Raw genomic sequence first — 23,245 nt, forward strand, 5'->3', positions numbered from 1 at the left:
TACAGTGTTCTCCTGGTTCTGCTCCTTTTGCTGTGCATCAATTCCTGGAGGTTGCTCCAGTTCACATGGAATTCCTCCTTTTTGTTATTCCTCTTAGCAAAATAGTATTCCATATCCAACAGATGCCACCACTTGTTCAACCATTCCCCAATCTAAGGGAGTCTCCTTATTTTCTAAATTTTTGCTACCTCAAAAAGCATGGTTATAAATATTTTTGTACTCATATTTTTCCCTATTATCTCTTTGGGGTACAAACCCAGCAGTGCGATGGCTGGATCAAAGGGCAGGCAAGGCAGTCTTTTAAAGCCCTTTGAGCATAGTTCCAAATTCCCACCCAGAATGGTTGGATCAATTCACAACTCCACCAGCAATGTATCAGTATCCCAATTTTGCCATATCTCCCCCAGCATTTATTACTTTGTTTTGCTGTTATTTTAGTCAATTGGCTAGGTGTGAGGTGGTGTACCTCAGAGTTGTTTTGGTTTGTATTTCTCTGATTATAAGAGATTTAGAATATTTTTTCATGTGCTTATTTATAATTGTGATTTCTTCATCTGAAAATTGTCTCTTCATGTCCCTTGCCCATTCATCAATTGGGGAATGACTTTATTTTTTATATAATTGATTTATCTCCTTGTAAATTTGAGTAATTAGACCTTTGTTGAGTGGTTTTTGTTGTAAAGATTTTTTTCACAATTTCTTGTTTCCCTTTGTGAAGATGGGATTAACTCTCTCCTCCTCATTTTTAGATTTAATGACCAGAAGCCTATACACCCCACTTACAGTTGAGTGGAGGATGACTGCCCACTGGGCAGTCATAAGCAAAGCTTTATCTGTAATTAGTACACATAAAATGTTAGGAAGTCACAGGAAGTGACAAAAAGGAATGGTCTTTTAAAATGGCAAGAACTTCCTTTGAAGAGGTCTTTCACCTTCAACTTGATTTTGAAGGAGCTTCAGCTTGAGACCCTGGACTACTTTTGTACTTTTCCCTTAGAACTACCATGTGGGATGAGTGAAAAAGGCTGACTCCATTCCGGGATTTTCTGAAGGGTCTTGTCTGAGGAGAGGCCTACCCTCTTGAGAGAGGCTTCATATATCCCCAAGAAGGAAGGTCCCAGGACCCCTTCCCCACCTACAGTGCTGAGCCTCCAGTGGTGTCTGGAATCTCTGAGCCCACAAGGACTCTTGTCTGGAGGGAGTACCTTGTTGGCACAGCTTTGCCAGGATCAGGGCATTGAACATAGGCAGTGAGGAGGAAGCTGGAGGAGAAGAGCAGAGAAGGAAGCTTAGTCACAGCCTAGACACTCCATCTTGACCACCCCCTCAAGGTTTTGGCCTCAGGGCACATCCAGATGTGCAAATCAACTCTGCTCTGGCTCAATCTTATCAATAGGGCTGTTAAAAAGCCTTCAGAGGGCAGGGAAACTCAAGCTTCAATACCCCTCCCCCACAGACTGCCCTGAGAGTCTTGCTGACTAAGCTCCAGGGGCAAAAGCTACAGCCACTACAGGTTACAACCTTGATAATAGGGTGGGCAGCCCAGCTCCTTTTCATCTTCTGCAGCCAACTGGGAAAGATCTGATCTCAGGGCTCATCAATACCATCAACTTGACCTGATCAATTAATAGAGCAGAGAAGAATCCCCTTCAGGACAGAATATCCCAAACCCATAGATCCAGCATGTTATCAAAGAAACAAGATTACAGGCAATTACAGGGGGGAAAGAAGGTGAAAATATGAGGAAACAACAGAAAAAGAAAAAAGAAATTGGAATCAACAGCTTCTATCTAGGCAATGAACAAATAGTGAGAGAGGAGGACCAAGGAACACCAAGCAAAAACACAGAAACTCCAGTAGATTAGACATAGGCTTTGAAAGAACTCAAAAAACAATTCAAAAAATAATTACGAGAAGCTGAAAAAAAACTAGGTAAAGAACTTAAAAAGCAAAATAAGTCATATGGAAACAGAAAATAGCGTCTAGAAAGCCAAAATTAACCAGCTTGAAAATGAGGCAAAGGAGATAAAAGATGAGTCAAAGAAAATGAAAGATGAGCTCCAAAGAAAATCAGACCAGAAGGAGGATGACCAAAAAGCTAAGGATGAGATTCAGTCTTTAGAAACTAGAATTTAACAACTAGAAGCAAATGACTTCACAAGGCAGTGTTGAGAGAAATTATAAGGCATGCAAAAGGACAAGAAGTAAGACAAGAAGCTGGAGATTGATCCTAGCTGTCAATCAAAGGAAAATTCCATTTGGAATGTGACCCAGAAACAGTTGAAGGCAAAAGCCAACAGTGATTGATTTTCTGGGACTTGGCTGAAGGCTTTTGGGCTGATGGTGGTGACTTTGAAGGAAGAAGCTGGGTTTATCTCTGGGATTTGGGGTAATCAGGCTGGAGGTGGCCTGGATGATTTGAAGATAGAAGGACAGCAGTCCATATATCTCTCTTTGACTTGCTCTGTTTTATTTTAGTGGCTGAATTGCCATTTCTCTCAATATCCTCCAACCTAAGAATCACTGTAGGTAATAGGGAAATCTTCACTACCTTCATCCTCTATCTTTCCTGTTTTCCCCAATAAACCCTTACTTGAGAAAAAGAAGAGAAAGGAGTATTTCCTCTAAAACATCATAGCTCACCCTGAGTGACTTAGAAGGAGGCAAAAGAAGAAGGGGTAAGGGGAAACTGAAGGGAAGAAGATGGGAGGAAGGGAGATTGGAAGAGGGAGGAAGGGAAGTATAAAAGGGAGGAGGGTAGGCAAAAGAAGATAACTACCTGATCCATTAGATATCTAGTATCCATCAAATATACCCTCCAAGATTATCTATTACAGCAACAAGGATCTATAAAACAAAATAAAAAGAAATGAAAAATTTGAGGAAAATATGAAACCTCATTGACAAAACCATAGGCTTGGAAAATAGATCTAGGAGAAACAATATAAGAATTTTTGGACTACCAGAAGAGCATGAAAAAAAAAAGAAAAGAAAAAGCCTGCACATCATTCTACAGGAAATTATCCAAGAAAATGGCCTGACATTCTAGAGCGTGAGGGAAAAGTGGAGATTGAAAGAATCCATAGATCACCTCCTTTACTTAATCCCCAACTGACAACACCCAGGAATGTTATAGCCAAATTCAAGAACTACCAGACCAAGGAAAAAACATTACAAGTTGCTAAGAAGAAGTCATTCAGATACCATGGAACCACAGTTAGGATAACACAAAATCTGGCTGCATCTACACTGAAGGACAAAAAGGCATGGAATATGATATTCTGGAAAGCAAAAGAACTAGGTCTACAACCAAGAATCAACTACCCAGCAAAACTGACTATATTCTTGTAGGGGAAAGTATGGTCATTTAATAAAATAGAAAACTTCCAAGCATGCATAAAGAAAAGACTGGACTTAAAGAGAAAATTTGATGCTCAAACACAGAACTCAAGAGAATTACCAAAAAGTAAATAAGAAAGAGGGAAAAAGCAACAACAAACAACTATTTTTAAGAGACCCAATAAATTAAAATGATATGTATCCCTATAAGAAAAGAGGATATTGTTAACTCTTAAAAATTGTTATCACCTGGTTAGCTAAAAGAATTATACTTAGAGGGAACAATGACAAACTGTATATGATGAAATGCCTATATATATATATATATATTTATATATATATATATATATATAACTAGAGATAATAAAGAAATTAATGGAAAGAGAAATGGGAAAAGAGACAAAATGGAGTAAATTTATATTTCATAAAGAAGGTCATGTTGGGAGTGGGGGAGAACACCAAGGCACTGGAAAGATAAAGAGGTTGGAGATAGGAAATATTTAATTCTTACATGTATTAAAATTGACTCAAAGAGGGAAGAACAATCAGATCCATTGTGGTAGAGAATTGATTCTTGCCCTATAGAGAAGTAGAAGGGTAACAAAAGGACTGGTGGGGTGGGAAGTAATACAAGGGAGAAGGAGGTTGGGGGATAGTTTGAAAAGACCCAGAAGAAGAATAAGAAGGAGGGGGAAGGGAAGCAAAATAAGGGTAGGAATTGGGGGGACTGATTAAATACAAAACACTGGTGTAGAAGGAAATAGTGAAAGAATAACGGGTAGGACTAGGAGTAGAAATCAGAACATTGGGAAATACACAGTTGGTAATCATAACTCTGAATGTGAATGGAATGAACTCACCTATAATACAGAAGCAAATAGCAGAGTGGATTAGAAAACAAAATCCTACCATATTTTGCCTACAAGAAACACACATGAGGAAGGTAGACACACACAGGGTAAAGGTAATTGGATGGAGCCAAATCAATCGGGCATCATCAGAGAAAAAGAAGGCAGGAGTTGCAGTCATGATATCTGACAAAGCCAAAGTAAAAATAGATCTAGTTAAAAGAGACAGGGAAGGTAATTACATCCTGATAAAAGGCAGTATCAACAATGATGAAATATCAGTACTCAACATATATGTACCAAATGATATAGCATCCAGATTTCTAAAGGAGAAACTAGTGGAGCTCAAGGATGAAATAAATAATAAAACTATACTAGTTGGAGACCCGAACCTTCCTCTATCAGTTCTAGATAAATCAAAACAAAAAATAAATAAGAAAGAGGTAAGAGTTGTGAATGAAATCTTAGAAAAATTAGAGTCAATAGATATATGAAGAAAAATAAATAGGGACAAAAAGGAATACAACTTCTTTTCAGCAGCACATGGCACATTAACAAAGATTGACCATATACTAGGTCATTATAACATGGCATACAACTGCAGAAAAGCAGAAATAATAAATGCAACCTTTTCAGATAATAATGAAAAAAAAACATAATAATTAGAAGGGTACATGGAGAAGCAAGTCAAAAATTAATTGGAAATTAAATAATATGATTCTCCAAAATCAGTTAAAGAACAAATCATAGAAACAATAACTTCATTGAAGAAAATTATAATAATGAGACATCCTTTCAGAATCTATGGATGCAGCCAAAGCAGAACTCAGGGGGAAATTTATATCCTTGAGTTCATATATTAACACATTAGAGAGGGCAGATATCAATGAATTAAGCATGCAAATTACAAAATTAGAAAGTAAACAAATTAAAAATCTTCAGAAGAAAACTAATTTAGAGAGCCTAAAAAATAAAGGACAGATTAATAAAGTTGAAAGTCAAATAACTATTGATTTAACAAACAAGACTAGAAGCTGGTACTTTGAAAAAACAAATAAAATAGACAAAGTACTGGCCAATCTAATTTAAAAAAGGAAAGAAGAAATCCAAATCAGCAGTATTAAAGATGAAAAGGGAGTCCTCACCTCTAATGAAGAGGAAATTAAGGCAATCGTTAAAAATTATTATGTCCAATTATATGGCAATAAATATGACAATCTAGGTGATATGGATGAATATTCACAAAATATAAATTGCTTAGATTAACAGAAGAAGAAATAGAACTCCTAAATAAGCCCATATCAGAAAAAGAAATTGGATAAGCCATCGAAGAACACTCTAAGAAAAAATCCCTAGGAACAGATGGATATACAAACGAATCCTATCAAACATTGAAAGAACAACTAATCCCAAAACTATATAAACTATTTGACAGAATAAGCAAAGAAGGAGTTCTACCAAATTCCTTTTATGACACAAATATGGTACTGATTCCAAAGTCAGGCAGGTGAAAAATAGAGAAAGAAAACTATAGACCAATCTCCCTAAAGAACATAGATGCAAAAATCTTAAATCGAAAAAGACTATCGAAAAGACTTCAGCAAGTGATCAGGAGGGTTATTCACCATGATCAGGTGGGATTTATACCATAAATGCAAGGATTGTTCAATACTATAAAAACCATTCACATATTTGACCATATCAATAAGCAAACCAACAAAAATCAAATGATTATCTCAGTAGATGCAAAAAAAGTCTTTGACAATATACAACACTCATTCCTATTGAAAACACTAGAAAGTATTGGAGTAGAAGGGCCTTTCCTAAAAATAATAAAGAGTTTATATATATCTAAAACCATCAGCAAACATCATCTGCAATGGGGATAAACTAGAAGCCTTCCCAGTAAGATCAGGAGTGAAACAAGGATGCCCATTATCATCTCTATTATTTAACATTTTACTAGAAACACTAGCTGTAGCGATTAGAGAAGAAAAAGAAATTGAAGATATTAAAATAGGCAATGAGGAGACCAAGCTATCACTCTTTGTAGATGATATTTTGTTTTAGTTAAAGAATCCTAGATAATCAACTAAAAAGCTAGTGGAAATAATCAGCAACTCTAGCAAAGTAGCAGGATACAAAATAAACCCACATAAATCATTAGCATTTCTACATATTTCAAACACATCTTAGTAGCAAGAATTAGAAAGAGAAATTCCATTTAAAACCACCCTAGACAATATAAAATACTTAGGAATCTATCTGCCAAGACAAACACAGGAACTATATGAACACAACTACAAAACACTTTCCACACAATTAAAACTAGATCTAAATAACTGAAAAAAAAAAAACATTTAATTGCTCCTGGGTAAGATGAGCTAACATAATAAAAATGATAATCCTACCCAAACTTATTTAGTTATTTAGTGCTACAACCATCAAACTACCAAGAAACTTATTTACTGAATCAGAAAAAAATCAGAAAAGAAAAACATAGCAAAGTTCATTTGGAAGAACAAAAGATCAAGAATATCCAGGGAAATCATGAAAAAAAAAATATGAAGGAAGATCTCAAACTATACTGTAAAGCAGTGGTCATCAAAACAGTATGGTACTGTATAAGAGATAGAAAGAAGGATCAGTGGAATAGACTTGGTATAAATGACCTCAGCATGATAGTGTATGATAAACCCAAAGATCACAGCTTTTGGGAACAAAAACCCAGTATTTGACAAAAACTCCTGGGAAAATTAGAAAACAGAAAGGACGAGATTAGAATTAGATCGACATCTCATACCCTGCACCAAGATAAATTCAGAATGGGTGAGTGATTTAAATATAATGAAGGAAACTATAAGTAAATTAGGTGAATATAGAATAGTATATCTGCCGTAGATTTTTATGTGTATGAATTAATATCTCATCTATCCTAGGCTTTAAGGTCTTTTAGTTCCTTTGTGTTACTACTGCCTAGCATTGTGCCTTACATTAATAAAAAATTCCATCAATCAGTCAGTCAGTCAGCCAACTAGCATTTATTATGTACTTATGTGCTGAGGTCTGTGCTTATAGCCCCCAGTAGTGAGAACAGGCCCCAGTAAAATCATGACCATAACCTAGAAGTAGGCGGACACAAAGTTTTGCTCTCTCCACAATAAGAACTTAATCTAGTTCCTTCCCAAATACTAAATGTCCTTCTAAGAAATTATTGGTGCAAGAATTCTGTGAGAAATTCTGTTATATGTTTACACATTGACATATTGATTTATTATCCTATAGAAAACTCTAAGTTTTGGTGAGGTAAACTATGTCATTGCACTAAGATTGCAAATCATTACTAACCATTGTCCATGTACATAGGTTATCTAATCTCTTAGCTTATGTCATTTTCTCTATAAAATACTAGCTGTGATCAATGTACCTTGCCTCTGGTTTCTACCAGCTTCATTGACCCTCCTGATGCGTGTCATCCTTAGCGCCATGTCTCATTCTCTTCACCCCTCTGGAAACGATGAATTTTTGTCAGTCACTTGACATGCACTAAATACTGGGAATATATAGGCAGTTGAAGTAATTTAGAAATTGTGCCAACAATAAAATCTGATATTGCTTGATTATTTATACAAAATGATATTAACTTCTGAAACAGTGAATTTAAAGGTATTCCCAGGTCAGGAAAGGAATTCAATTTGAGACCACCAATTTGATCCAAAAATGTAAGCTCTTTTATTTTTTTAATTAATTTTTTTTAACTCTTACTTTCCATTTTAATCAATACTACGTTTTGGTTCTAAGGCAAAAGAGTGGTAGGGGCTAGCCAATGGGGGTTAAGTGAGTTGCCCAGGGTCTAATAGGTGGGAAGGATCTGAGGCCAGATTTGAACCTAGCATGTCCCATTTGTTGGCCTGGCTCTCAATCTTCTGAACCACCCAGTTGCTTCCTGTACCTACTTTTAATAAGGAGTTAATTGCATAACCTTACTCTTATGTTTTCTATTCAATTAAAAAACATTTATTAAGTGCCTACTATTTAGAATCATTATGTCATAACTGTAAGAACATTCAATAAGTATTTAGTAAACACCAACTTTGTTAATCAGCTAGGTGGTTCATTGGATCAAGGATTGGGCCTGGACTCAGAAAAAACAGCTAGCCAGGGTTGTTGTGGGGATCAAATGAGGTAATAATAAAGAATGTTCCAAAAATTGGAATGGAATTTTAAGCTAATAAAGCTTAAATCTACCTTCCAACTTTTGAAACATGGTGCAATTTTAGTGCTTTGCTATGTAAATGCTAGCCACTGCTGATGGATGGGCTAACTAGATTGATCCTTGGTTGCATCCCTGTACTTGAAATGTTTCCAGCTAGGGTAGGACATTCTGGAGCTTGAGGCCTCCTGCTATTCCTTCTGAGAAACCAGAGTCATGTTCACACCAGAATGACATATCAGAGTTAGACTTTGGTGCTATTGAATCAACTGTTTCTTTGTGTTAGATTGAGATAGAACATTAAATGTTTCCCATCTTAGCCAGTGGAGAGGTGTATTTTAGCCATGGAATACACTGCAGAAATACATAAAGGCAGAAGGGGGCAGAATGAAATAGGAAATGTGGTTGCCATGTAGAATATATAAAGGGAAATAAGAGGAAATCAGATGGGAAGTGTGGATTGGAGTTCAATGGGGCCTTAAATGGCAGCCTAAGAAGTTTGTTACCTTCTAGGTAATATAGAACTAATGAAGATTTCTAAATACAGGAATTCCATGTAGAGATGTGGCTAGGAACATATATAAGGGTATATTGGAAAAGGAAATTGAATATTTAACTAAGACCAGTTAAGAGAATCTTATAGTAGTCTGGGCAAGTGCTTAGGACACATCTAATCTAGCTTCCTCCCTATGTGAGGGAACTAAGAACCATGGAGGTTAGATAAATTGTTGAAGACCACACAATCTCAGTGACCAAGAGGTTGAATTTTAAAGTCCTTTCCAGTTCTAACATTCTTTGATCTATATCCTAATATCTCTATATAGGGTGAAATCTGAAAGCACAAATTGTAATTAATCCCTCTATATAACCTTCCTGCCTTAAGTTTCTCCCACTTCTAATCTATTCATCATTGTCCTATTGTTCTTTCTAAAATATTACTTTCATTTTATCACTTTCCTGCTCAGGAGCCCACAATGGCTCTTCATTACCAACTATATCAAGTCTTAAGTTCTTGTTCTTGGTTTTCAAAACTGTCTATGAGATGGACCCTTGCCTGAATTCCCTCAGCTTGCCAACTGCCCCCTAGTCACACAGATCTGCCTTCTACATAGGCCATTAGTCTTTCTATCTGTGCTTTTGTTCCTATCATTGTCCTTGTTTTGAGTACCATTACTATTTCTCTCCCATTATGCAAATAGTTTACTTATCAAGATGAGGTTACATCCCCCTTCTTCCATGAAACATTTTCCAAACTTAATCCCACATTAATTTCTTCCCAGTTCAATAATCTGTCTAGTAAGCATTTTAGGTGACAAAGTCTTTGAGGGTTGGCTGAGGCACTATATTACATTTATGTATACCTCATTGACATCAAATTTTGATTCTCAGTAAATAATTACTGTTTAGATTAAGTTAGATTACAGTTTATTGCAGGGCATATGACATATTTCTGTCTTGCAAATGTCACCCATTTGGTAAATTTTTAGGATAGCTTTCCAAAGTGCTCTGATGAGCAAAATTTTCTACCAGGGGTTGTATGTGATAGCATACATCATTTATCCCTCCTAATGGGGAGACAAAGGCTCATGGAATTCTCAAGCTTGAGTGTTCTGAGTTATGGGGGCCTAAAGCCAATTGGGTATGTACCCCAAGTCCAAGACCAATATGGCAAGACTGTGGGAGTAGGAGCCATCAGACTGTCTATGGAGTTTGTAAGTTGAATGGATCAAGGCTTCTGTGCCAAACAGAGTGAATATAATAGACCCTTCAGTAGCCCCTCCACCTTTAACTTGGTCAAGATAGGAGACTCAGTGTCCTGAGGTTAAAAAAATTTTTTCTACCAGACAGTTAGGAAGAAATGTTGATTTTTATTGCTTACTTTCTAAGGGCAGGATAGGCTATTAACAACAAAAAAAAAAGGTTAATTTAAAAATTATAGGATTTAGAACAAACTTTTCAGTGCTTATTTGTAGTTCTGCTTAAGTAAATCAAGTCTCATTTTCTAGAAAAATACAAAAATAGCACCACCAATTGTAAAAGTACTTCAGTTTGCAGGAGACTAGCCCCTCTTCTTATTTGGTTTTAACTGAGTGCCAACAGAATAATTTTAACACTGAGGAACTTTAACTGAAGCTGTGTAAAACTTTCCATCTTGGTAGCAAGCACTGATTGTAATTAGATTGGCAACTAGAAAATTGCCTTTCATGGCATATATCTGAACTCTGCATCTTGAGTATCAAATTTGCTTAGTTTATTGTCATATGTGTGTGTGTGTGTGTGTGTGTTTTTGCTTTCATTAGCACTACAGGTGAATTATGATTGTGGAAGAGTGAACTGTGCTCTCTTCTATTTCATCCATTATCTATTAAATTTCCTAATAAGTGCTTATTATGGATTGTGATATGTGAAACAGAAAAAAAAAAGTAAGATCTTATTGAAATAGAAAAATGAGATGGATGGCGAAGCCAAGATGACCACAGAGTTACAGAGTAGCAGGAACAGTAAGACTCTCCTTACAACCTCCTCACTACAAAGCATCTCAAAAGGGCAAAAATCAAAATTAGACGAGTTAAGGGGCTCTGCCATGGGGAGCAGCCTTGAAGGCAGGCAGTGTTTAGGCATTTCCATTATACCAAGGGGTAAAATTACACCTACCAAATCATGAGCTGATCACCTCTCCCCTACTCAGAGGGAGGAGAAAGGAAGCCACTCAGCATTTATGCAGTGCCTACTATGTACCAGGCACTGCGTTCAGTGCTTTACAATTATTATCTCATTTGATTGTCACAATAACCCTGCAAGGTTGATATTATTACTTCCATTTTACAGTTGAGGAAACTGAGGCAAAACAGCAGCAAAATTACTTTCCCAGAGTCTCATGGAGAGTATCTGAGACTACATTGGAACCCTAGTCTTCCTGACCCCAGACCCAGCCTTCTACCTACTGTGCCTCATAGCCAGCCATGTAGGCTCTGAGGGCTGTCTGAGTTAGCTGCCAATCCAAGCTCTGTTTCAGGGGATTCTCTGACCAAAGATTTCTTTATTGATGATCAGTCTCTTGGTTTTGCCAGGACCTACGTACTCCTAGTCTTTCCAGAATGGTAGATAGAACTCAGTAGAGTGTATGAGCTCCTGCCATTGTTTTTGAGAATGCGTCATCTCCTTCTCACAGTGAGGCTTCAGAGAAGCACTTCATGGAGGAGTCATCAAGCTGTCCTCCTTCTGGATACTTAAGCCTTGTTAGTTGAGAGGAAAATGCTTCTCTCCAGGTATATATATATAACAGAAGCAATGGGTTTATTTGACTTAATTCATGGAAGACATTACCAAAACTAAGAAGAGGGGATTCCTGCTAGCTTAAGGCAGGAGTTCAGAGGGAACAGAGACCTCAGGTCAGGAATACTTTAGGCCAAATCCTGCTTTAAGCCTCATCACAAGGCTCTGGGACCTTGGACGAATCACTTAGCCTTTGTCTGCCTCAATTTCCCTTGCCTATAAAATCAAAGTAATCAAATAACAAATCTCACAGTTGCTGTCAGGGGGAAATAAGATAATCATATATATGTATATACAAAGCATTTTGTTATTCTTAAAGTTCTATATCATTAATAGTGTTTACTATTACTATTAGTAGTGCAATTAACTAGTAGACGGTATTAACTACTAGAAAATATCAGTTCAATTAAATATAAGTACAAAATCAAGTGCTTAATTAATACCTTTAATTTATATTTAGAAAAATGTAACTGGTTGGAACTAATGAACAATTTTGTTATTTAGGAAGGATATAAAAATAACTTGTGATGTTTACATTGAGACACCGGTGACAGGTGGCATATTCATTGCTGCAAGAGTAAATCAGGCTGGGTCATCCATTCGAAGTGCCCAAGGAGTTTTCTTCTGGATTTTGGCAAATGGGACATATGAAGTTACAAGTGATCTTGGTAAGTAAATATTTATGTGTGAGTTGATGAATAACTGTTGACTCCTGTTGCTGTTCAATTGTTTCAGTCATATCTGAGACTGTCTGACCCCATCTGGGCTTTTCTTGGCAAAGATAATGGGGTTTTTCACTGCTTCCTTCCTTAGCACATTTTACAGCTGAGGAAACTGAGGTAAACAGGGCTCTGTGACTTAGCCAGGGTAAATGTCTGAGGGCAGATTTGAACTTAGGTTTTGGTGACTCCTGACCCAGCACTCTACCCACTGCTCCACTAAGCTGCCCTGTTTATTGACTCTGTATTGTATTCCTAAGCGCTTACTGTGTACTAGCTGTGGTGGGAAGGTATGGAAATGATTCTTCTAAAATTTGGTTAGGCAGAAAAGAGGAACACACATTAAAAGGTGAAAAGGTTGTGTTTCATTAATATAGACAGCAGTCTAGATGTTCAGCAAATAGAAGAACCATTGAGGAATTAAGTAGTTATATAAAACTTCATGGAGGAGGTGTGACTAGAGAGGGAACTTTACTAGGCTGGGAAAATTAGAGCATTGAGGAATATTCCAAGAAAGGGGAAGAATAGCAATGAATAACCAGGAGTGGGATTGTTTGTAGCTCAGGACAGCAACTAATTGAGCTTGATAAATGTTGTTAAACTTTTGAATGGCTATTTGTCTTCTGTGGATCTGTACTAAATGAGCTAGTCATTCAATAGTCTACACTGCCTGGCTGTGTGACCCTGGACAAGTCACTTGACCCCCATTGCCTTAGCCCTTACCACTGTTCTGCTTGGGAACAGATACACAGCATGAATTCCAAGATGGAAGGTGAGACTAAAAAAAGCCTTTACCTCCTGGTTGCTAGGATGAAAACTCCTGGAGAGCAGAGATCGTTTCTTTCCTTTTCTGGTCTTTGTATCCCCAGAACTTAGTGTAGTGCCTGGCCCATGGCAGATGTTTAGTGAGTGTTTGCTGCCTCCTCTTTTTCATATGTGTACTCCTCCAGACCTCTACAGTCTACACTGACCGACTTTGCAGCTCCTCCTTTACAGTGCCCATTCTCCCACCTCCTCACCTTTGCAGTGGCTGTCCTGGGCACCTCTCATGTACTCCCTGACCTCTTGTGCTCTAAAATGACACATTCCCTTCAAAGTTGGTCATTGATAGCAAGAGCAACAGTTAATGACAGCATCAGTGTTGTCTGAGCTGGGACGTTGTACACTGCTTACTGCTGCTGCTACTACTACTGCTACTATTGCTACTGCTACTGCTGCTTCTGCTGCTGCTGATACTTCTAGTACTACTGCTGCTACTTCTAGTACTACTGCTATTGCTGCTACTGCTGCTGCTGCTGCTACTACTGCTGCTGCTGCTACTGCTGCTTCTGTTGCTGCTGCTACTACTGCTATTGCTGCTGCTACTACTGCTACTGCTGCTACTGCTGCTATTTATAAAGACTTCATTTTACATGGCTGATATTTTCCAAGACACCATGTAAGTTAAAAGTCACACATAATACAAGGCCATCATCTAATCAGTTTTTTATATGAATGCGCATTTTTACGGCTCTTCTTAGGCTTATCAGAGCTCTCCACATCACTACTCTTGTTCTTTGGGGCCATTGTTAATAACTAGATCATGTAGATGAAATAAGGAGAAACAATGCTCCAACGTGGACATGACTACATTACTACATGACATGGGTGAACTCCAGGCAAAAAACAAATGTGGGTGCTAATATCTAATGCAAAGCAATATAGTGTCCTACTGACACTTCTCAGCAGGAAAATGAGCAGGATTGGGTAAAGTGCTGAGACTTTATGCCACTTGGGAACATGGGAAAAAAGCTGACCCTTCCCCCTTGTTGGGGTTGCACAAGTGACATCATCTCCTCTTGACTACCTGAATGCCTGGTGTGAGCCTTAACTTGAAACCAAGGCAAGGACTGTATGAAGGAAATCACTGAGTGTCTTGGCTCATGAGGACAGAATGGGAGCTGGGAAAAGGCAACAACAGAGTTAAGAGATTGCAAAAGAGCAGGTAGGGCCATGTCCCCTGCAATGGGCCCTGGACTGCCCCCCTGGGAGGACCAGGAAAAATGGAAAGCCACAGCTGGCTCCGGAGTCATGATGTGTGAGAGTTAGTGGGCAGAATATAATTTTCCCTCTCATAGGAAAATAGCATTGATTTAGTACAATGAAAATTTTTTATTTTGCACATTTTTTGAATTTATTTTTTAATTTGCTAATTGGGTATACCTGAATTTGTATTTGTTTAATTCATATTATATAAGGTCTCACTACTCTACTATTATTACTTAGTAGTAGTAGTATTAAAATAGGTAATTACTAATAATAGCTAAGAATACTAAGGAATAAGGATGAAGGCCTCTGATTCATTAGGTTGATCCCCTTTAGGGTTTAGAAATCCACTTCTAGGACATAGACATTTGTTGCATAGTCACCAAGTGTGACTTGAGTCAGTAAAAATGTTTTTTAAAAATCACCTATGTTTTAGGTAATTTGCTAGTTTCATAGGTTGAGAAGTTATGTTTAAATTGTTATTTACACTATTTTAGGAAAATGTTCACTTTAATGAAATCAAGCATCCTTTGAAATGTTAAAGCAAAAGGTGTATTGGGCAGAGATCATATGTAGTCAAAAACTACAATCACACCCCTTTACTGCTCCCCCAGTGTCCTGGTTCTGGCTAAATAATGGCCCAGTATGGCCTTGTGATCCTTATAACTACTGTGATTTTTATCTCTATTGGAATTAATTCCTTCATCATAATCCCATAATTCCTTTGGGATTATACTCGTTGGGCTGTTTGAAGCCTGTAAACCAGACCAAATAAAATGAAAATATCAAAGAAATAAGCTCAGAAATCATTGTCTAAATAATAAAGACTTTAGAACAGAAGATATTTTTCAATTTTTTCAGAAAACAGTGAGATTTCTAAAAAAGAGAGAGAAAATAATTATAATGTAAGACTAGAAAGGCAGAAGAAAAAGTTATGTAAAAAATTTTAAAACACCAAATAAGATTGGAAGGATATATGACAGTGGCGAAAAACGTGAATATTAAACTTGGAAATTGAATGTGGAGTTAATATAAGACATACAGGACTTTTAGAAAGGAAAAACAAGCAAAAGAAACCCTGGAAGAGGTGCTGGAAGAATACTGCTGTTATTGCTGCTGCTACTTATAAAGACAGATTGAGAGAATCCATAAAAGATTACCTGAAAGAACCCATCTACTCCACCAATTTTTTTGTTATTTGATACTGAAATAAGTGAATGGAAGACCTGATAAAAGTCAGTAGGTTTGACTTTGAGAATTGGAGCAGTGTTTAACTCAACAGTAGTTGACCATAAACTGAAGCCCAATTGTTGGCCTTAGTTCTTGTCGGATGATGACCACACGGTCTGAGTGCTCTGTCATGATGATATAAACAAAGAACTTGGTTTATTTCATAAAACACATCAAGTGTAAGTGGACCAGGGAGACAGAGTTCCTATCTTTAATAAGGTCTTATCTTTCCCCCCCAGCCTGACCTGCCTCAGCCATAACAAAGTTGGTCTATGCTCACTACGCTCTCTATCTGCCTAAAGTAATGTCTGCTATCTATTCCTGACTTGCTGGTCCACTATTAAAACAGGAACATAGTACAGTTTGTCAGATAGAGGCCAGTTTGTCAGATAGAGGTCTGGTGGTCTGGCTTGATTTTAGGCTAGATAGTTCAGGCCCTTGCTGCTCACACACAATGGATGATCCATATGAGAAATGGTGTCACAGGTTTCAGGGTCACAGAAGTTTTTCTGATTATCAGGAAACTCTAAAATTGCTCAAGAACTTCAGCTACCTCCTAAAAACCTGATTCAAAATGGCCACAGGAACTAAGTTTCTGCAATCCTCAGTGTCCAGAGATCAAGGGAGTCCCACAGAATCTGTTTCCCATTTTAAGTGTTCCTCCTATTCCAGAATTGGAGCCTATATGGTTCCATGTGTGTCCCAGGCTACTTTCCAAAGTCCTTTCATGCCCAGATTCTTTGTAAATCGGTCATTCCCTCTATTGTATTCTAATAATTCATTCTTCTCTTTCCTTCTTCAATAATGTTTTGTTTTTCTGAAGTTACATGTAAAGACAGTTTTTGACATTTGTTTTCTACCATTTTCAGTTCCATATTCTCTCCTTCCTCTCTTTGCTCTCTCAGATGGTAAGCAATGAACAATTAGAATGCCTCAAATTTAATTTACCAAAAAAACAAACAAACAACATTATAATGAAATTTTAAAATTACTAAAGGAATGCTTTATAGACTTAGATAAAATGAAAAAAGCATTCATTTGGGAGGAAGGAAAAAGATAGAGAATCAAGAGAAATAATAGATAAAAGATAGAAATAAAGGGGGCATTAGTATATCTACACCACAAATTATATTATCAAGCAGCAGCCAGGAAATAATTTGGTATTTGTTAAAAGAAAGTTGACAAATGAAACCTACTTTGACAAGGGAGAACCAGATTAATAAAAACAATGTTTACTCACCTAATTAAGTAAAATAATGGAAAATCATATTTGAAAAACTTGAATTGACAGTAATCATAAAGGAAATAAAGATAATTGATTAATATATATATTATTACACCTCTGAAAAATGAGAGTTCTAATGAAGTTGATAAATATCTTTAAAAGTATTAAAACCCCACATAATATGCTTTCCATATACTTCATGTCCATTCATATTGCTTCTCAAACACTTAAAGAGATTTTCTGATTCTTCTTGCATACCTAATGCAGTATTTGATATTGAGTTGGTTCTTAATACATATTTCTTGAATGAATGGGTAAATTTGATTATTTTCCCCACTAGAGTGTCAGTAGCTTGAAGGTGTTTGAAATATTTGTTCATATTTATATTAATTAAATTAAAAATCTATAAATGAAGCTAGATAATAATTTCATAAAGGATCATTTTTCAAAAGGCAAGGATTAAATGTCTTCTTAAGCTCCCACCTTGACTATTGTTTCTTTGATTTAGGTTAAAAAAATAAATCTCTATGTTCTGTTTCTTTTGCAGCAAGTGTGAGAGTAATAGAGAAAGGAATTGCTAACGTCACAGCTGAACAATGGTACACTATCACTCTGATTATTAGTGTAAGTAATACCATTCAACATTCTCATAGCCAAAGTGCTCTTTTATAGTACTAACAACAATAATAATGATAGTTAATGTTTATACAGCATCTACCATGTGCTAGGCACTATTGCTAAGCTCTTTACAGTTATAATCTCATTGGATCCTCACAACAACCCAGGCAGGCATATGCTATTTTTAATCCCCATTTTACAGAAGAGGAAATTGAGACAAACAGATCAAATGACTTGCCCAGGGTCACACAACTAGTATTTGAAATGAAGCTGGACTTGAACTCAGATCTTCTTGATTCCAGGGCTTCATCCACTGTGCCACCTAATTGCCAGTAGTACCGCTTATGTTACTTTGATACATGACTTATTTTTGCCAGTGGAGAGTAACATTGCCACAAAGAAAAGGAAACAGGATAAGTTGCCTGTTTAGGTTGGTCCCAGTTGGGTACTCTACATTTACAAATCCTGTCCCCAGGATGGCAGAGAATAGCTTCTGGTTTATAGGTAAATAATTTTACTGTTGATGTTACTTTTTAGTGGACTTTTTTTCAGATATTAAGTGTAAAGTGCCCCCCTGGGGGGCAGAACCGAGACCAGAGTTTCTCAGTAAAGGTGAGAGAAAAAAGGAGACCAGAGAGAGTTTGGAGTCAGAAGGACCTCATCTGCTGATGGCAAAATGAGTGTACTTTCATTCAAGCTGGTAACATCTGTTAAAGGCAAGGACCACAGACAGTAAAACAATCCTTGGAGAAGCATCAGCAAGAAGGTGTAGCAGATATGGCTCTGAGGTCACCTGGGTTCATGGAACAGTCAAATCAATAATAACACGTTATTGCCAGCAATAGCATATTTTATTATGCTAAGCATAAAGAAGTTGAAGGAAGGGGCACTCGGACCTTATCTAGACAGACTCCGAGTTATCTGCCTCTGAGAGGGCACTCAAGTCTTAATCTTAGACAGACTGAGTTCTCTACCTCTGATATCTCCTCCTTCATTTCTTTTAATAATGCAGTTTTTAGTCTGCACACTGTAGAATGAAGCTGGTGAGCAGTGGAGAGCACAATTTTAGTAAGAGGGAATAGTACTAGCAATTTTAACAAATAACTGATAATAAGTATGCAATTAAACAAATGACTGATAATAAATATGAATATATAAAATCAAAATGAATATTACCAAATATTTAATTTGAATCTAAAGCAATCAAAAGCAAGCTATTATCTCTGATATATACTACAATAGGGAAAATACTATTCATTACAGTTAAATGATTTTTTTTATCAAGTTTCCCTTTTCCTTAATTGTTGAAGTTGTTATGTAAGGTGATGAGAGGTGATTCAGAGTTGCCCATAAGATGCCATAAAGACTCTAATAATACAGGGAAGGGCAAGGCACAGGAAAGTCCCAGGTGAGTGGCTGTACAAATGGAGGATTGTTTAATTTGATTTAATTTGATTAATTAATTTGATTTAAGTCCTTTAACAATGTTTTCTTAATATTCCAATTTACCTTTCAGTCCTCTGGTCAAGGCAGAAGAAAACCTCTAGTCTTGCTTCTTTATAACTCAAAACATTTCTTCATAACTGATTAAATATTTCTTTCATATTCTGAACTACCATTCTTCATACTTTTTTCCATTTACTATTTCTCTCACCTCATCTGGCTCCTCCTCTTTACTATAAATAGAGGAGAGGTGACTACAATTAATTACCTATATTTAATAACCTAATACCGAGCCCTATTTGATTTCTGGACTGGTCAAATTTCCCTTGAAAATTGTGTTATACACTTACACAATTTGCATAAAAATTTAATTTTCTTCACAGTACAAATTCATCCAAATTTTGTGTTCACCCAGTATTACATTCTACCAAATTTAAGCTCCTAAAATCCTAATGCTTACATGTAATCACTTATTACTATTTTTAGCAGTACTTGTAATAAAAGAACATCTCATTTAAAATCGAAAATTTAAATCTTAGAGAAAGTTTTCCACAATACACTGCAACCTTTTCTTGACTGAATTTTATAGGTATAGATCTGATGTTTACTAAATAGCCAGTTCAGCCTTTTGCCTTTATAAAATAAAAATTCCCTCTTAGGGTCAAGCCGGCTATTAATTACATTCAAATAGTTCTCAAATTTACTGAAATCATTATACCTTATCAGTCCTAATGATAATAAACAATACTCTAGCTACCGGTATAGTGCAGAATTAAATTTAGCTAACATATCACCTTTAACTGATACGTAATTAACACCATAAAATTACATTGTATCATAGTACATTGTCAGACTCATTAACAATTTTCCAAAGTTACATATATAAATCTTTAATATTAAAATCAAGTGAATAGTCAAATTATAGGAAAAAAATTTCCCTATGTGTGTTCCATACTAATCTTTTTCCTTTTCTCTGAGGGCTCTTCCAAGACAAGGAAAAAAGAAAATAACTTATGGAACACTCTGTCAAGTTTAGAGGTCAGAATTAATTACCTCCCTCCGTGGAGGACTCAGAGGCATATTTTGTGAATGCCCAATTAGGAAGATACTTAGATAAGACCTATAATGAGACACAACATAAAGACAAATGAAATAAATATTAAATATAGATTCAGAATCCTGATAATTAATCTAATATTATGGTAAAATATAATTCTTCTTCTGTCTTATCAGTCTAAAAACGTCACCGGAAAAATCCATCTTGCTTTTTTTCTTTTTTTTTTAAACATTATTTTATTTGGTCATTTCCCAGCATTATTCATTGGAGACAAAGATCATTTTCTCCCCCCCATCCCCCACCTATCCCATAGCCAAAGTGCGATTCCACTGGGTATCACAAGTGTTCTTGATTCGAACCCATTTCCATGTTGTTGGTGTTTGCACCAGAGTGTTCATTTAGAGTCTCTCCTCAGTCATATCCCCTCAACCCCTGTAGTCTAGCAGTTGGTTTTCCTCAGTGTTTTTACTTCCACAATTTGTCCTCTGCTTGTGGATAGTATTTTCTCTCCTAGATCCCTGCAGATTGTTCAGGGAAATTGCATTGACACTAATGGAGAAGTCCATTACCTTCGATTGTACCACAGTGTATTAGTCTCTGTGTACAATGTTCTCCTGGTTCTGCTCCTCTCGCACTGCATCACTTCCTAGAGGTTGTTCCAGTCTCCATGGAATTCCTCCACTTTATTATTCCTTTGAGCACAATAGTATTCCATCACCAACATATACCACAAATTGTTCAGCCATTCCCCAATTGATGTGCATCCCCTCGTTTTCCAATTTTTGGCCACCACAAAGAGCACTGCAATGAATATTCTTATACAAGTTTTTTTCCTTATTATCTCTTTGGGGTACAAGCCCAGCAGTGCTATGGCTGGATCATAGGACAACCAGTCTTTTATCGCCCTTTGGGCATAGTTCCAAATTGCCCTCCAAAATGGTTGAATCAATTCACAACCCCACCAGCAGTGAATTAATGTCCCTACTTTGCCACATCCCCTCCAGCATTCATTACTAGAAACACTAGCAGTAGCAATTAGAGAAGAAAACGAAATTGAAGGCATTAAAATAGGCAAGGAGGAGACTAAGTTATCACTCTTTGCAGATGACATGATGGTCTACTTAAAGAATCCTAGAGATTCAACCAAAAAGCTAATTGAAATAATCAACAACTTGGTTCTAGTACAATGCCAAATAATAGAGGTGATAATGGGCATCCTTGTTTTACTCCTGATCTTATTGGAAATGCATCTAGTTTATCCCCATTGCAGATGTTATTAGTTGATGGTTTTAGATATATACTGTTTATTATTTTTAGGAACGACCCTTCTATTCCTATGCTTTCTAGTGTTTTTAATAGGAATGGGTGTTCTATTTTATCAAAGGCTTTTTCTGCATCTATTGAAATAATCATGTGATTTTTGTTGGTTTGCTTGTTGATGTGGTCAATTTTGTGGATGGTTTTCCTGATATTGAACCATCCCTGCATCCCTTGTATAAATCCTACTTGATCTTGGTGAATGACTCTTCTGATCACTTGCTGGAATCTTTTCTATTTAAGATTTTTGCATCTATATTCATTAGGGAGATTGGTCTATAATTTTCTTTCTCTGTTTTTGGCCTGCCTGGCTTTGGAATTGGTACCATGTTTGTATCGTAAAAGGAATTAGGTATAACTCCCTCTTTGCTTATTACGTCAAATAGTTTGTATAGTATTTGGGATTAACTGTTCTTTGAATGTTTGATAGAATTCACTTGTGAATCCATCAGGTCCTGGGAATTTTTTCTTAGGAAGTTCTTTGATGACCTGTTGGATTTCTTTTTCTGATATGGGATTATTTAAGATATCTTTTTCTTCTTCTGTTAGTCTAGGCAATTTTTTTTTGTTTTACTGTAACAAAAGTTTTGTGGAAGCTGCATTTTATTTGAAAATCCACCCATTTTTGCTAACATACATTTTAATATTGTAAACAAAAATAGAATCTGCAGAGACAATGCAACAAGTATGCTTAACTCATGTATAGAATTGCTTTCCTACTACTGACTGTCCTTCTTAAGGCCCCTCTCACCTAAATGTTAAGATGTATTTACACAAAGCACCGATCAACAGTGCAGCTTAATTCTCCGTTAACTAAACTCTTGCTAGACATCTGTGAAGGTCCATACTTACTCCATCCTTTAATTTTAACCTTGTGAGTATCAACCCGCCTCATATGTGTTTTTTGAAAACCACATATGGTAGAGTTTTGGGTTCAAATGCAATCTGCTATTTGTCTACATTTTATGGGTGAGTTCATCCCATTCACATTCAAAGTTATGATTGTCACTTGTGGATTCCCTGGCATTTTGATATCTTCCCCTAGTTCTGACCTTTTTTCTTTAGCTATAACCTTTTGAAACAGTGATTTACTTTAGGTAAACCCCCCTAGGCCCCTCCCTTGATATGCTTCCCTTTCTAGCCCCTCCTTTTAAATGCTCCCTTCCCCTCACCCCTCTCCTTCCCTCCCTTTTTATATTACCTCCACCCTCCCCCTCCTTAATTTTCTTTTCTCTCTTACCCTGTTGGATAAGATAGAATTCAGGATCCCAATGGATCTAGATGTTCTCCCCTTTCAGAGTTGATTTCACTGAGAGTAAGTTTTAAGTAATACCACTTCATGCTCTCTTCCTCTCCTTCTCGTATGAGAGTTCTTCCCCACCCCTTCCCATGTGTATCTTTATATAGGAAAGATTATTCTATTTAGTCCCCCCCCCCTTTTCTTGAAGTAAATCTTAGCATCATCGGTGATTCCCCCCTCCCTTTTTCTTTCTTTGCCCCCCCTTTCACCAAATCTTCTTAATGCCCCAATCTTACCCTATGCATGATTCTTCTAACTACTCTTATGATGCATACAATTTTTGAGAGTTACACAATACATTTTCCCCACATATTAATATATATAATTTGATGTAAATGTAGTCCTTATAGAAGAGAGTTTGACTTAAAGAAAAAGATAAGATTTTTCTCCTTTTCCCTTTCTTTCATATTTACCTTTTCATGTTTCTCTTGCTTTCTGTGATTGAATATCAAAATTTCCACTAAGTTCTGGTCTTTTTCTTAGAAAATACTTGGACATCTTCTATTTTGTTGAATGCCCATGCTTTCCCCTGGAAGTATATAGTCAGTTTTGCTGGGTAGTTGATTCTTGGTTGGAGACCCAGCTCTCTTGCCTTTCTAAATATCGTGTTCCATGCTTTGTGGTCTCTTAGTGTG

The 23,245-nt window shown here is 36.6% G+C and overlaps 1 protein-coding gene across 9 annotated transcripts in view; it reads left to right on the forward strand.

Moving 5' to 3' along the window:
• The window catches only part of LOC130457893 (galactocerebrosidase-like), a 147,301-nt gene that overhangs the window by 93,425 nt on the left and 30,631 nt on the right, over window positions 1-23,245 (forward strand). For 5 of the 9 annotated variants that reach the window (XM_056820607.1, XM_056820598.1, XM_056820589.1 and 2 more), the window contains 2 exons: window positions 12,181-12,344; window positions 17,423-17,499. The exons of 2 other annotated variants lie outside the window; for them this stretch is intronic. In XM_056820607.1, coding sequence (XP_056676585.1) covers window positions 12,181-12,344; window positions 17,423-17,499 — 241 coding nt within the window. Of the gene's footprint in view, window positions 1-12,180; window positions 12,345-13,345; window positions 14,485-17,422; window positions 17,500-23,245 lie in introns of those variants that run through there. 2 more of the 9 variants (XM_056820623.1, XM_056820615.1) reach the window with 2 other exon arrangements.

This window comes from Monodelphis domestica, chromosome 1 (assembly GCF_027887165.1).
Source record: "Monodelphis domestica isolate mMonDom1 chromosome 1, mMonDom1.pri, whole genome shotgun sequence".
Taxonomy (NCBI): Eukaryota; Metazoa; Chordata; class Mammalia; order Didelphimorphia; family Didelphidae; genus Monodelphis; species Monodelphis domestica.